The sequence below is a fragment of the Abrus precatorius genome, unplaced genomic scaffold (assembly GCF_003935025.1).
Source record: "Abrus precatorius isolate BTA unplaced genomic scaffold, Abrus_2018 Scaffold5, whole genome shotgun sequence".
Classification (NCBI taxonomy): Eukaryota; Viridiplantae; Streptophyta; class Magnoliopsida; order Fabales; family Fabaceae; genus Abrus; species Abrus precatorius.
Window position 1 is genome coordinate 16,528,982 of NW_020874395.1, and position 14,994 is coordinate 16,543,975.

At 28.4% G+C, this 14,994-nt stretch overlaps 2 protein-coding genes across 2 annotated transcripts; both read right to left on the minus strand.

The window, feature by feature from the left end:
* Positions 1–1,298: 1,298 nt before the first annotated feature.
* LOC113867854 (mitogen-activated protein kinase kinase 6) lies at positions 1,299–4,130 on the minus strand. Its single transcript, XM_027503352.1, has 8 exons — positions 4,057–4,130; positions 3,617–3,701; positions 3,278–3,412; positions 2,519–2,743; positions 2,230–2,412; positions 1,890–2,113; positions 1,475–1,520; positions 1,299–1,391 (listed from the first exon to the last, which is right to left on the minus strand). The coding sequence occupies exons 1-8, from the start codon at positions 4,128–4,130 to the stop codon at positions 1,299–1,301; spliced, it is 1,065 nt and encodes a 354-aa protein (XP_027359153.1).
* A 3,575-nt stretch (positions 4,131–7,705) lies between these two features.
* Positions 7,706–8,478, minus strand: LOC113867647 (profilin-4). Its single transcript, XM_027503058.1, has 3 exons — positions 8,350–8,478; positions 8,101–8,238; positions 7,706–7,840 (listed from the first exon to the last, which is right to left on the minus strand). The coding sequence occupies exons 1-3, from the start codon at positions 8,476–8,478 to the stop codon at positions 7,706–7,708; spliced, it is 402 nt and encodes a 133-aa protein (XP_027358859.1).
* Positions 8,479–14,994: the final 6,516 nt, after the last annotated feature.

Here is a 14,994-nt window from a genome sequence, read left to right on the forward strand (position 1 = left end):
ACTATTACTATTTATCTTGAACTCAACGATTTCATCGACTTGTGGTTTGTTGAAAATGTTTTTTTTTTGCCTGGTTTCGAAGCTATCCTTTTCTCCTTAATAATATTCCAACATTCAATTGCAGATGCAGTGAGATAAGAGTTGAATCTTCAAACATGTGGACAATTTAGGCTTACTTTTATGTATTATTTAAATAGACTAGCTAATGCAACTTAACATGTTTAATTCTAATAATACTTCTAAAAACATATTTTTTTAGCACTTTTAATTATTTGTTAAAATTTATTGAAAATTATACAAAATATTAAACAAAACCATTAAATTAGGAGTAAAAAGTAAATTCATGTGATTTTAGCTTTTAATAAATTTTAACTAATAATTAAAAATATATTAAAAGAATGTGTTAGAAAAATTGTTATTTTTCAACTTCTAATGCTCTTCAAAAGAATCCTTCACTCTCTCTCCGTATCTCTAACATTTTTCAAATTTGTATAAAATTAATTTTAAAAAAGAAAACAAACATACTTAAAATGTCTTTCGAACAGAATTTAATAATCAATATATCTTTTTCACTTGACAAATTCATTTTACAAGAATGAGCACTAATCCTGCTTCAAATCAACATGGAACTAAGAAATAGTCTTTACCCAGCCATTGGTGGTTTGGTTGCTAAAAGCCTACAACTAACATGTCTGCTACGAGTTCAAAATTCAAATAACAAGCTGATTAAATCAAAATAATAGAAAAAGGGCAAGTTCACACGTCAGGATCCTGTGTGTCATGTTAGAAGCGATAAGAACAAAAAAATATATTTAATTTGAGCTTTGGTTTGAAATAGATCGAATAGGTTGTAGAATAAAAAAAAAAATCTCTGTTCACAGGACTGTTATATATTGATAACAGAGGATTCAAATCCTAGAGTTGTCCATGCTTGGAGTTGATGCCTGCAATTACATTTTCTTGCTTCCTCACACTTCAAGGATTAGAGTTAACGATTAATTATTCCTTCCTGTTTCGAACCAGTTAAATTACTTTTAGCATTGCAAATTGAGTCTGGCTCAAGGATTTATGATTCGTAAAGAAAATACTAAACAAAATAATCAAGCCCTTGAATACAAACAAGAAACAACTATTTATACATATCAGTTTTCAGAAACTAGAATGAGGTCAACAAGCTTAGGACTAATTCGGGTATACTTATATTTAATATAGCATAACTGAAGAGAAATTTCCCTGCTGTCACCAAGAGTTGTTGTTATGACTGTCGAATACAAATTTTACACTCTACATTATAAGAATTATCTGGGAAAATTTACAGGAGCTTCCAAGCTACCTACCAAAATCCCAAGATCTAGATCTTTATCTTCAAACTTTTTAATGAAAGGATGACCCTGGAAGTACAATGAGATTAGAAGAATCCACAAAAGGGAATTTTACAATAAGAAAAACAGTAAAACAGCATTAGATTACTAACCAGAAGCTCCAAGGATGTCAGTCGATCGTGAGGATCCTTCTGGATGCTGTCATTAAACCACGTAATGAACTTAGAAACAACAGAAATGGAATATGTTCAAAATTTTCAACAAATTTAATGTACTGAGTTACATGTAACAAATGGATCAAACAGTAACTACAGCAGAAGGCACAAACACTAGGTTTCAAACTGCACAAATGTGCAAGAGATAGCGTGGCTTGTTTACTTGAAACTGTTAAAATTTAATCACCAAGTTTATCATATAGATATTAGAAAGCTTAAAGTGCAGCTGAGCAAGTAGTCAAAACACAAATAGATCATAATGCAACACCATCCTTGAAACACTTCAGCGCCATATTTTAGTTTTCTATTTTTCTTTGTACTGAAACCAAGGAAGTAAACAAAAAACAATTACCAGGATGACACAAATGAACAGAACTCCGGGGAGAACTGATCAGGTGGAGCAGAAGGTGGCGGGCTTTCCACAATGGCTTCCAAAAGCTCATAAAAACTAGGCCAGCCTTGTTGATCTTCAGACTGTATATAAGGAAACCGTCCTATGGCACACTCAAGTACTACCATGCCCAAACTCCAGATGTCACTGCTATAATCGTAAGTGCTCCCACTGATTCTTTCTGGCTATAGAAGGAAATCAACAAACAAACAAACCAATATTAATCATCATAAATTTAAATGGAAATGCTAATCAGTTTCTGGTAATAAGGAACAAGAGTAAATAAGGGAAAGTGACATACCGACATGTAATTGTAAGTTCCAACAAATGTATCTCTTTGCCCCATTGAACTAGCCAGCATAGCACTAACACCAAAATCAGTAATCTTCACCTCGCCTTTGTGATTAACTAACAGATTGGATGGTTTAATGTCCCTATGTATTACATGTCTTTCATTATGCAAGTAAACAAGACCTTGCAATACCTGAAATATGCACATGAATAATTATAAAGGAAACAGAAGGCCTCAAGTGTTGCTAGGACTATAATCTGCCAATTTTAACAAGAAATAGAAGTATAGTCCAGCGTACCTGCTTACAAACCACAGCAAGATATGGTTCCAGAATTGTTTTTACTTGTCTAATTACATCTGCTAGAGAACCACGATCCATGTATTCTAACACAAGAGATATAACTCCATTATGATAGAATGAGTGATGGCAAACTACAACATGTGGACACTGTGACGCTTGGTTTATTTTCAGTTCCTGAACAATCTGTTTTCGAATATCCTCTTGTATATTCATCTGAATAACCTGCAATATAAATAAGTCAGAACCGTGTCATACAGATGTAAAATTCACAAGGTAGGAAATTATTTTCGAAACAATATGCTCCGTTTAAACGACAATACTTTACAACAAAGCAAGATCACAGTGGTAAATTGTTTCACCGAAGGTGGTGAAACAAAATTAAACTTGGATTATGTTCTTCACCATCTTTCACCTGAAGACATAGGCAAGCAAGCTTGGAAAAATATTCTAGATCACATTTTCAAAAGGCCGTTTGTCTGAGATTTACTGAACTCTCCACTCCATTTAATACATTCTATATAAAAATAAAAACCACTTATTTATATTACTTCCTCCATGTTTACATATCATATTTAAAAGCAAATGGAAAACCAATTTTTGCTTTCCTTTTGCATGACTCAATGTCATCGAAAGAAAAGCATGTCAAAATTAAAATAAGAGATCGGATGAAGAATATACACAACAATGTGTCAAGAATAATCACACAGGCGAATCTATCGATAAGAAAAGCAATTTAAAATACGTATGCACGACAACCTTTAAAGCAAACAATTTTCCAACCCACTTATGGCGAACAAGTTGTACCACACCCCCACTTCCTTTTCCAATTACTTTGATGGTCTCAAGGTCATCCAGTGAGAAGTCAAATTCCAGTTCCTTACCATCTGAGGGCTGTTTAAAGAGACAAATTGTAAGCTAAAGATGCTTGAAGCCCAAAAAAAAATAAAATAACAATGATACTGTGAGTGAGAAAGTAAAGGAAAAAATAATAAACATTGAACAGTATTGCTGACTCAAGGCATGTAAATTACAGATTCTACACAACAAAATGAATGCAAATTGAAAATCACTGGGAATGTGAAGTAATAGAGCTACCCGAGATTCTTTTTCTTCAGAGATGAGACGCAACCCTTTTTGATTCAATAGTAGATCTCCATCGTGGAATGTTCCACTTGCAGTTCTTTTGACAATTAGAATAACCAAATCAATCAACTTCATAAACATGAGAAAAAGAAGTTTTTTTTTTTAATTGAAATAAGATATCAAAATGTGAACTCTCTTCACTTTTTTTTTTTCCTGAAATGGATTGGTTTCCAAATCATGATAAGAATACAGAACACTAAGCCACTGCAGATTAAAAAAATTGTTGAATCCATTGATCCAAGTCCACCCTAACACAGTATAGGAGCTAGCAAAGAGAACTAATGAAATGTAGTAATAGGAGTAAAAATAGAAACTTTATCGGTAAATTGAAGGGATAAAGCAAAGAAGATGCAATGGGTTTGTAAATGGAAGAGTAAAATGAATGAAATTACAAGAAAGAGGTAATGGGGGTTTCTTGAGCAGGAACAGCGAGCTTCAGCTGCTTCAATGGCGTTTTGGTCTTCATCTTCGTTTTTCAGTGATTTCACTGTTCTTCTATTCTGGGTTTAGGATCCACAATTGATTCACCGTTTCAATTGATTCCCATTTGAAGTGTTGGAAAGCATAAGGGAATGTATAAGGAGAGCACTTCGTTTTCTAAAATATGAACCTCTTTTCAGCCGTTGGATATAGTATTATTTAAACGGTGGATATCATCTGTTTACCTTTTACCAGTACAACGGGTTAACTTAATACTATGTCAAAAATTGCAGCCAGGACCCTCGTCTTCTGTGTAACTTGTTTTGAAGAATGAATAACTTTTACATTCTATTAGTTATTGAAATTATATGAGTTTAATTTTTTGATATTTAATGTTTTAAAATATTTTATTATTTTTAGTTTTATAAAATATTATTGATGTTAATAATTTATAATATAAAAATTGATTTTTTATAAAAATGTGATTTAAACTAATAAATAAATAAATTTTTTAAAGACTAATTTTTCCATTCATATAATTTTGAAGAGATTAAGTGTATCTTTGAATGAGATTCTTTTTAACAAAATAAGTACTTTTTTAAGAAAATATAATTTTTTAAAAATAAATTTATTTAAACATGCATTAACTTGAGAAGTTATTTTTTAACAAATTTATTTATTCATTATTATTTGTGCATTTGAGAGTATCTGAAAACAAAAATTTTGTAATTGATAACTCAAGTAACTTAACTGAGATAAAAATTCATTATTTATAGACTAATAATATAATTAAAAATAATGATAGAAACACAAATTAAATTAACATGGTATGAACTTGAATTTTATTGAGTGAAGTTAAAAAAATCTTATTTATTATTTAAATTTTAAAATGAGAGTTTAATTTTGGTTTAAACTTTTATTTTACATTTTAATACATTAAGTTAGTTATAATCCAATTTAAAAATTTTAAATGAGTTAAGTTAAAAGGTTTAAAATTAATTTAAATTTAAAGTCTAAAACATTATATTTTAGTGAACTTATTTGAATTTAACTGATTAAACTGACCTATTTGTAAACTTCAAATATAGACAACTTTTACGAAAAAGTTAGGAAAGTGCAAAAAATTAGAAATAAGGTATTTATCAGCAAAACTAACAAATAACAGGGAAGTTAAATAAATAAATAAAAAAAGACACAGGAAACAGGCTATGACAGGTAATTTCGGCGGAGCACCGATGCATCACATTCCTAACTTTTTATAAAGTATGAATAAATTCAAACGAAGAGGCCGCGCAAACAAATTATCTATTATTTTATTTATTTTCAATTATTTTTCTTTAATTGTTTGTCACTATCGAGAGAGAGAATCAATGCTCATTTGTTTCAAATTTTCAATATTTTTAAAAAAAATCACCATTTTTCCACACTGTAGCAGACAGAATCTACAACTTTAATGTATATTTTTCTGCAAATTCCTTTTAAAGAACACAACACATTAATTTGATTTTTCAGTTTAAATAATTTTTAGTAAATATTTGTAAGAAATTAATAAATAAATAAAATATATTTTTCTTGAATTGGAAGTTATTTACCTTTACATTCTTGTTGCATAAAATTATAATATCTTTGCTGGAGTTAATGGTTGTTGAAAAATGATTATTTTTTTTTATTTTATTGATAAGTCTCTGTAGTGCTTATAGGTTTTATAAGAAAATTGGGCTTTTATTTCATTTTTAATATTGTTAAGATAAAAATTGTTATAAAATTTGCCTCCTACTTTCTAGTTTCTATTGACAGTTTAAATGTTTAAAATCATTGATTCATAATTAATGTGATATTAAAACTTTTATAACTAAAATGGTTTATAATCTAATCTCTGTGCATTCATTCTTCGGCTTATAGCCTATGCATCATAACACAAGTTTCCCTGTGTTTTCTTAATCATATTTATAAATAAATTTTCTTTAACTTTTACGCTTTGTTTGTATATATTGAAATAAGTGGATCATAATTAAATGAAATGTATAAATTTTAATTTATTTTTCCTAATTGATTGAATTAAAAAACAACGATAGAAAAAAAAAAGGTAAGGATTTAAACTAAGAACACCTCTTTTTTTTCAACTTTGGAAAGATAACAACTATATTTAGTTTTAGTTTAGATAATTTATAAGAAAAAAAGATAAAATATCATTATTTTTTTTTTTGTGAAAACGCTATTCTACATTCCTCCTCATTGAAACTATAATATTCTTGTTAATATACAAGAAAATTGGTGAAGGCTAAAGTTAGATAGACTCTTGATGCACTTCTGAATTAGCAGGTTGAATGAAATATTTTGTAGGATTGAGTAAAAGTACCTCTAAATATTGTTTTATCTTAAGATCACAAATGGTTCTTAGGGAAGTTGGATTTTCTTTTAATTTTATATTGTTAAGATATAAATGGTTAGAGAATTATTTCTTCGTTTTCAATTGACAGTTTAATTTTTTAAAACCATTGATTCATAATTAATGTGATGTTAAAACTTTTGTTTGGTTTATAATTTAATATTTATGCATTCATTACCCTGCTTATAGCCCATGCATCATAACACAAGTTTTCCTAATATTTTTCTTTATAAATGAAATTTCCTTAAAGTTTTACGCTTTGTTTTTCTATTGAAATAGGTGGATTATAATTAAATGAAGTGAATACATTTTAATTTATTTTTCCAGTTTGGTTGAATTGAAAATAATGATAGAAATTAGCCAATTTGAGTGAATTCACTCTTTACATCTCTCACTCTTTGCTGTGAAAAGAAAAGAAAATCTAAAATAAGAACACAACACATTGCCGCAGTTTTAAGTGTTGATTTTATGTTTAAATCATGACACATTATTTTATACATATCACCTTTTTTTTTTTTTTTAACATTTTAGAGGCTTAGTTTGTTAAATCATTAAAAAATTATTTTTCACATATTTTATGAAAAAATACATATTCTAATATAATTTGTCCCAACTCTTTAAAATCAATTTTATCCAACTGTATTATAAGCTAATCAAACTCAAAAGATATTCATAAATATTCATGCTTACTTATTATGAATATCTTTTTATATAGAGTTATTGAAAATAAGATTTTAAATCGGAACATTTTCATAAAATTTATTAAATAAAATCATTTTGAAAAGTTATTTTGTTAATCATATTAAATAATTCTTTTTATATATATAGTATTTTATTAATTTAAAATTTATCTTTTATTCAATTTTATTTAAGTAATAAAATATCAATCTCTGTAAACATTACGCAACTTTTACTAAAATTTAACTTATAACAAATTATATATATGAAAAAATTTATTATATTCGCTTATATATTTTTAATTTTTTTATATTGTGTAAAGTAAATATTAAGTATAAAATTATTTGTAATACACGTGTACAAGAGTGGAAAGAAAACAACATTCAAAAACACTAAAGTACTTAATGAAATTTAAACATTGAAACAAACAACATCTTAATTCTCATACTGTTATTTTCTGCGCCAACTCCCAATAGGGTTGAAACGGGTGCACATCACAATAGTAAACAAACAAATAAAAAAGTATCCATGTTAAAAAATTTGCTGCATTTGGTCTACAGACCCTGATCAACGAGGTAATCTCCCAACCTCTCAACAACCATGTTGCACTGCCCAGGGGTAACAGGTTCTTCATAGATGCCAAAAACTAGAGCTTGCCCAGTTTTCTTTATAGTGATACCTCCAGATCCCTGTTCAACAAGCTCATATTGTGAGGATTCTAAGGTGAAGAAAGAAAAATGTTACATTCACACTCTTTTCCTGTGTTAAACGAGTAAAAGAAAACAAAGATTAAAAAAAGTGAAAAAGATGTGATGAATATATTCCTAAATGCAATTGGTTGTGTCCTAATTCACAAAACATCAATTTTGGTTGCACAAAGAATCACGTCTTTTGTTTTTAGCAAGATTGAATAGCTTAAATATGATATGATTATAACAATCTAAGTTACCTTCTTCCCACGAATGACAGCTCCTGGTTCTCCCTGGATTACCATATATTTGGTGCCCCCAAGATGCAGGCCAGTAGGAGCAAGATAACCAGGTTCATCAAAATCTTTCATGATACCATTGACCTCATCAGGCTTAAACTGAAAAGAAGCATAAAAATGGATCACAGCTTTAAAGGAGAAATGTCACATAACATAAAAACAATATGCAACTGCACCCAAATATGTAAGAAAAGGTGGAAAGATAGATACCTGAGGGAAGGAAGAGCTCTGAGCCCAGATGGAACCATCGTGGCCAACGATGGCAGCGGCGAAGAGGTGCTGCCCTGTGCCATCAATATCGCACATCAAGTGCTCATCTACGTAAGTTTGCCACGACATTTTCTTCTTTCTTATTGTTCTCTCTCACACACTCGCTTTCTGGTTTTATTGTTCTTTCTTTGTGTAGCCTTGAAATGTTATTTTAAACACAAGAGATGCATATTTGCATGGTGATGCGGAATCACTAACGACATGACCGTCCCTTTTGCTCTTCCTCCAATTCCTGCCATTCATCCTTCCCTTCATTTTAGGGCTCAATTCCACCTCTCTTTCACACACTCTCTCTACCATGCATATTATATTCCTTTCTCAATACCAATTTCTATTTTTATTTTATGCATAGTAAATTTATAAGATATTACATGAATGAAAAATCAAAAATTTTTAAAATTAGCTTGAAAGACTACTCCACTGATGTTAAGTTTTGTTATATTCACATGTATATATAAGACTAATCTATTTAACATATTTAAATCATATTTTGTGCAAATTCTTTTAAACTAATAAACACTAACCCTAAACAAAAATTAATTTTAGACTACTTAAAATAATACTTGTTATAACATTTAATATGTATAGTGCTTTAAGTACTTAATTTCAGTATATTATACATTCACTGTTGTAAAAACTTCAATATTAATATTGTAACACTCCTTTTTGGCATTTTTAGTGCACTTATAATATTAAAAAATTAGTCATGTCAAAAGCTTTAAAGTCATTTAAATAGAAATTAATTTATGTTCATGTAATATTATATTTTTCTATTACTTTTTGCATTTACATGATTTTTTTTTATAATTTTATATTATATAAGTGTTGCTAATAATATTATTGTTGTTGTTTATATTGCTACGTGTAAGTAATAGTATCAATTTTATTTATTAGAATCAAGAACGCTATTCCATTCAGATGCGAAGATATAATCACAATGAGAGAGTCGATCATTAAGTTTTAATGTTTTATGGGATAGGTAAAAATTTAACTGTTTTCATTTTTTTATTATAAAGCTATTGTCTTATTTTCATTTTAAAAATTGTATTTAAAAAACTTTTTTTTCTTCATGTTTTAAGCACAGAAATCAAAAGAGATCTGGGTTCTGGAGGAACTGGACAGTCCAGTGAAACAAAATTTTACACTATCATTTAAACAAATTTTTTTTAACAAAAATGCAAAATAAAGTGACTGCACTTTCAATCACTAAACTGAATGCGCGTCCACTCAAAAGACCATATCCTAGTTGTTCGTGTACCCACAAAATATGAGGACTATAGCTTTTATACTATTAACAAATAAATAAAGTATGTATAAGATTAAAAAAATATTGATAATAAAAATTTTAATATATTTTTTTGTCAAAATTTATACAAATTTATTTTTATTTAATAAATTTTATTTATAATTCTATATATTTTTTAATAAATTGAATGTTTATATAAGTTTATGTTACGATCACCGTTGACTCAATTTTTAACAGGCTTGGGCCTTTAGTCAGTTTCACTCTCCTTAGAAAGAATGGAGCCGATGAGCCCATTAATTAATTGCATAACACAATAAAGAAAAATGGACAACGCTAAATTCTAATGTACTTCATCACTGACCCAAAAATGTAATACTGAACTTTAACTAATCACCGATGAATGACAATTAAAACAAAAATGAAAAAACTAATCATCCATGAATCAAATATTGAAAAGGAAAAAAACTTAGGTGTTCGTTCTATTTATTAATTAAAATTTATTTTTAAATAAAATGTTTACTTTTAATGATATTGCATGTTATTGAGGTAAAATTCTATAATTTTCTGACAAATGATACTTAGCCCTCCTAAATTTTTATTCTATTAAAAAATATAAAATTATTTTAACAGTGAATAGAGGATAATGATTATTGCCTGAAGTGATAACCATGGTAAGTTTTTTAAAAAAACACCATTTATTATAGACTTGAGATGTGAAATAATTTTTAAAAATTAGAGTAAAAATTTAGTGAAACCTTAATAAATATTTAATTAATTTTTTTTTTAAACATCTCGAATAATAATTACATAAAAATATATATTTTTTATAAAGAAAAACACACATGACAAAGTGTGAATGACTGAAATCACGTGTTCCACAGGACCCAAAAATTTATCGTGTGTAGATGGAATGGGTTCAGTGCGAAGCCAAACTTACTGTTAATGGACAATGATTACAGGAATTAATATCATGCAAAGTAAAGCAAAAGCATGGAGAGGGGGTCCACAGAGAGGTGTTGTGTTGCAGTGATGGACCCCACTCAAATCAAACCTCAATCTCTTGACCAAATATCAATATGCAAATCACAACCCAAATGGCCTGTCTACCCACCAAACTTCTCCTCCATATTTGATGCTGGCAATTTTGGCAATGGGAATGGAGAATGTCACTGTTTATATTTATTTATGCTATCAATGTACGGCCATCATCATATTGGCCATTGCCAACCTGGACTCACCTATTCCTAGAAAAGACCCAAAAACATCACTCTTCATTCATTCATTCATTCATCCATCCATCGCATTCATGTCCTCCTCTTTGAAAACTTAGAAAATAAATTGATTACTCTGTGTATTATATATTAGCTACTAGTAGTTATATGTTGATAACAGTTAACACAGAATTAGAACAACACAATTTTTTATTTATTTATATTTTTACATTTTCATATTATTATAAATACTTGTACAGTACATAAAGTATTTTCTGGTTTTTCTTGTTTTTGATTTGATGCAATATTGATCATAAGGGTGGCTGTTTATGTAAAGTGTAAAGGAATAGGGGAATGTGGCATTTAATTTGGTATGGCACAAAATTACAGATGATAATATTTACCTAGCTACGTCAAGCTTGCAGTGTTCACACAAATATGTCAGATTTGGTTTTCTTAGGATCCACCATGCAGTGAACGTTCTTTGATGTAGTTGATCACTACACAGTCCACAGTGATCCTTCACTGAATTATGCATATGATTTCTTTTGAGTTCAATAGTACAAAAACATCCACTTTCCAGCCTTTATGTCATCAATAATTTTTCTCTTGAATAACTTTTGGTGTCTTATTTTTTATTTGAACAGTTTTATGATACGTATGTGTAAGAAAATAAATAATAAATAAATAAAATATAATACATAATATTATATATATAGACTATCAATTTTTAATTATTTAAATACTGAGACTGTTATGCTAATTTCTTTTCATTATAAAGAGAAGTCTCAACAACATAAGCGAGTGTATGTAGAGGTCTTTGGTCGTAGCTAGATATATAAATCATGATAGAGTTTTGCTTATATTAATTTACAATGTTGCGCAGGAGTACTTTATCAGTATAAATCTCTTTCATAAATTTAAATTTTATGAAATGAGTTTATATCGTCATGGCTACAAATGAATTGAATGTAGTAAAATTAGTTCATGATTAACTACACATTCAAATGTAAAAATATTAATTTTTATATAATTAACTTTTCGCATAAAAGACAAGTTATTTATGAAAATTTGACATATTTACAAACAGAACTTTGTGTTGAAAAGTGGAGAAACTTCTTTGAGATACATCAAATAATGAAAATAGGAAAAAGTAATATGAACTGAATTCTAATATAATCTACTGAAATTAAAGGTGAGCGCACACATATAGAGACTCTGTGAGATAAAATTTCATAATTCATACGTAATTTACTTTATCAATTTATATCTTAAATATCATTTCGCTGATCTTCATAACGAAAACTGCCCACTGATGTTTTTTTATTCACAAGGTATATGAATACAACAACATTATAACTATCGAACCAATTGACAAAGCTTTTAAAAATTGCACCTTCTAAAATGTTTGTCATTATATGAACCTATCTGTCAAATTGAAAACTACTTTTCTAATTGCATATACAAATTATTATAATAAAAATCACATCCTTATCAGATATAACTGTGTTTTTATTGGATATAAGTTGGATACAAAATGAGATCATGGCACCATGGCACCAGAAAGATGGGGTAAGTAAAGATAGCTTTCCAACAGTCACAAGCTAGACTTAGATAACCAACTTCCAAGTTGGAAGACTTGACTTAATTTTCGCAATTAGAAGTGTTATGGTATGAACATCAACAAACCATGGGATTGTGCAATCTTAATCTCTGTCGACCAGCAAAACTGCAATGAAGGGTTGACGCTGAAAATTAAACAGTCTTTGGTTCCTTATCATCACTGCACTTTACCAAACAATAATATAAATGAACCAAAAAATGGTAAAGCGCAGTCAAGTCAAGGTTTATAGTAGGAGAAGAATGTGCCAAATTAATGCAGAAGTCATGGATTATGATGCTAAGGAAAAATTTTCTGGGTTTGTCCGAATCCAACCCACCCAACCACTTCCTTCCAATCCCTTTACAACGTGATGACAGCCTAAATCCAGCTGTTGAGGGACCCCACGCTTTAATATAACCCATTTTTCTCATACATAATAATATACTAATAAATAAATATCTACATTAACTACTTGTTATATATATTTTTGCAAAGAAGAATATCCTTAAATTAATTTCCTTGAGATTGATTTTAGTGTATTAGTATATATAAAAAGTTTTACAATATCAATTAATTAGAATACATCATCAATTTGACTCAACAATGTCGTATGAAGTAACTGAATAGAAGTTTTCATGTTAAAAACACAGATCGATAAAGATTCTGATGAACTTGTTCAAAAGTTAAATCATTGCTCATTATTACATTTAATTTGGTGGACTAAGTTCAACAGAACTTCAATGTTGTTATCTAGTAGTTAATAATAGTGGTGGAATGATTTCAAACTTTGAAGTATTCTTATGTTTTCGTCCTACCTTAGTTGAGATTTTCGTTCATTAGTTCTTATTTATCATGCAAATTAATAGTCTTTAGAATATAATTTGTACGAGATAGGGAAATTGATAGACCCTACATATAGAAGAAAGGAAACTGAATACCTATTCGGCTAGTCTAAATCAGTATCTCTAAGATTCAAAGATAAATAATAATTAGAATTTTATCAAACCATGAAAAGGGCCAAAAGTCAGAGTTGACTCAGGCCCATTAGCCCATTACAGTGTCTATAAAAGAAAGGTAGAAAGAGCAGATAAAGGGTTGACTCTTTATTATTGAATATCATTTATTACTCTGAGCCGAATCCTAACTTCAACATCGGAGTGTCTTTTGCAGGTACCCTCCTACATCAGCAATTGTCAGAAGGACACCAGAACAGAGGTTGAAGACAGTCGTTTATCAAGAAGGAACATAATTTAACCATGGTACCATACTCTGCATAAAGGGTAGAGCCTCCTTATGGATAATAGAGCATCGGCATGAACAAGAATTTCCCAAATTAGTTATTTAAAGCTTAAAGGCTTATTTAGAAGCTGAGGACAGTGAGGTGGCGTGGAATAAAAGGTCAATGATGAAAGGGGAAAGATCAGTTTTATTATTTGAAGAAAAAAATGGTAATGTATATATATAGTTATCTTCATTTTTTTTTATACACATATATATGTTAAAATTTAGACAAAAACTTTTTTATTGTCCTGATTATATTATTCAGAAAATACTGAAGAGTTAAATTGGGGTGGCATAGATACCAAGGTTGATCCACTTTAATCTTTCATAGAGACCATGAATGCATTTCTATTCTTAAAAAAGAAAAAATAATTACACAAGTTGATATTCACTAATACTTTTAAATAAAGATCACATTCATTTTTTTTATTTTGTTTCATTTTAATTGGCACCGACCACAAGTTCTTAAAATCAGAATGTTATCATTTTAAATGTGTTCAATATCAGTTAAGTTGCACTTCCTTTTTGGTTTCATGTTAATAATTACATCTCTAAGGTATTATGTGTCTTTACTTCACTTATATCTTTTCAATAACTTTAGAGTCATGATTAAAAAAAGGATTTTTTTTTTCATTTTAATAATTTGTTCAATTTAAGTATTAGTAAAGTAGATCTTTAATATACATGTAATGAATAGATTTAGTAAAGTCATTTTTAGGTAAGAGTGAAATGAGTAAATTTAAATTATATAATTATGTGTAGATAATAAAGAATGATTTTTTTAAAAACCACAAAATTACTTAAAGGAGTTACATAACTTTTTTGAAAAATTACATGATTTGTATAATTTAGTTTCAATAATCAATAATAAGATTTAACAAATAATTTTTGTTGTTCTCATCTTTATGTAAAAATAATTCTCATTTAATATATTTATATATAATATATGTTTGTTAGAAAAAAAAAATTTGTGGCGTGCGCAACATTATACTAATATTTGATGTGTTACTAATTTATATTAATATTTTATGCTAATTAATTTATTTTTTAAAATAATTATAATTTATTAATATAAACTAATAATATTTAAATGAATAAATTAATTTTGTTAAAAATTATATTAATAGAAGCTAATTTAATTAACGATAAATTATTTGTAAATAATTTGTTACAATTAATTAAAGATTTTTTTATGATATTATCTAAAAAACATAAAATTATTTCATATTTATTTTTTCTTTGTG

Coding starts and splice junctions, on each gene's coding strand:
- LOC113867854 (XM_027503352.1), bottom strand. CDS start 4,130: ATGAAGACCAAAACGCCATTGAAGCAGCTGAAGCTCGCTGTTCCTGCT. Junction 3,413..3,616: donor CTGAAGAAAAAGAATCTCGG/GTAGCTCTATTA, acceptor CTCTTTAAACAG/CCCTCAGATGGTAAGGAACT. Junction 1,392..1,474: donor TGACATCCTTGGAGCTTCTG/GTTAGTAATCTA, acceptor TTGTACTTCCAG/GGTCATCCTTTCATTAAAAA.
- LOC113867647 (XM_027503058.1), bottom strand. CDS start 8,478: ATGTCGTGGCAAACTTACGTAGATGAGCACTTGATGTGCGATATTGAT. Junction 8,239..8,349: donor AGAGCTCTTCCTTCCCTCAG/GTATCTATCTTT, acceptor GCTTCTTTTCAG/TTTAAGCCTGATGAGGTCAA. Junction 7,841..8,100: donor CTGTCATTCGTGGGAAGAAG/GTAACTTAGATT, acceptor CTTGTTGAACAG/GGATCTGGAGGTATCACTAT.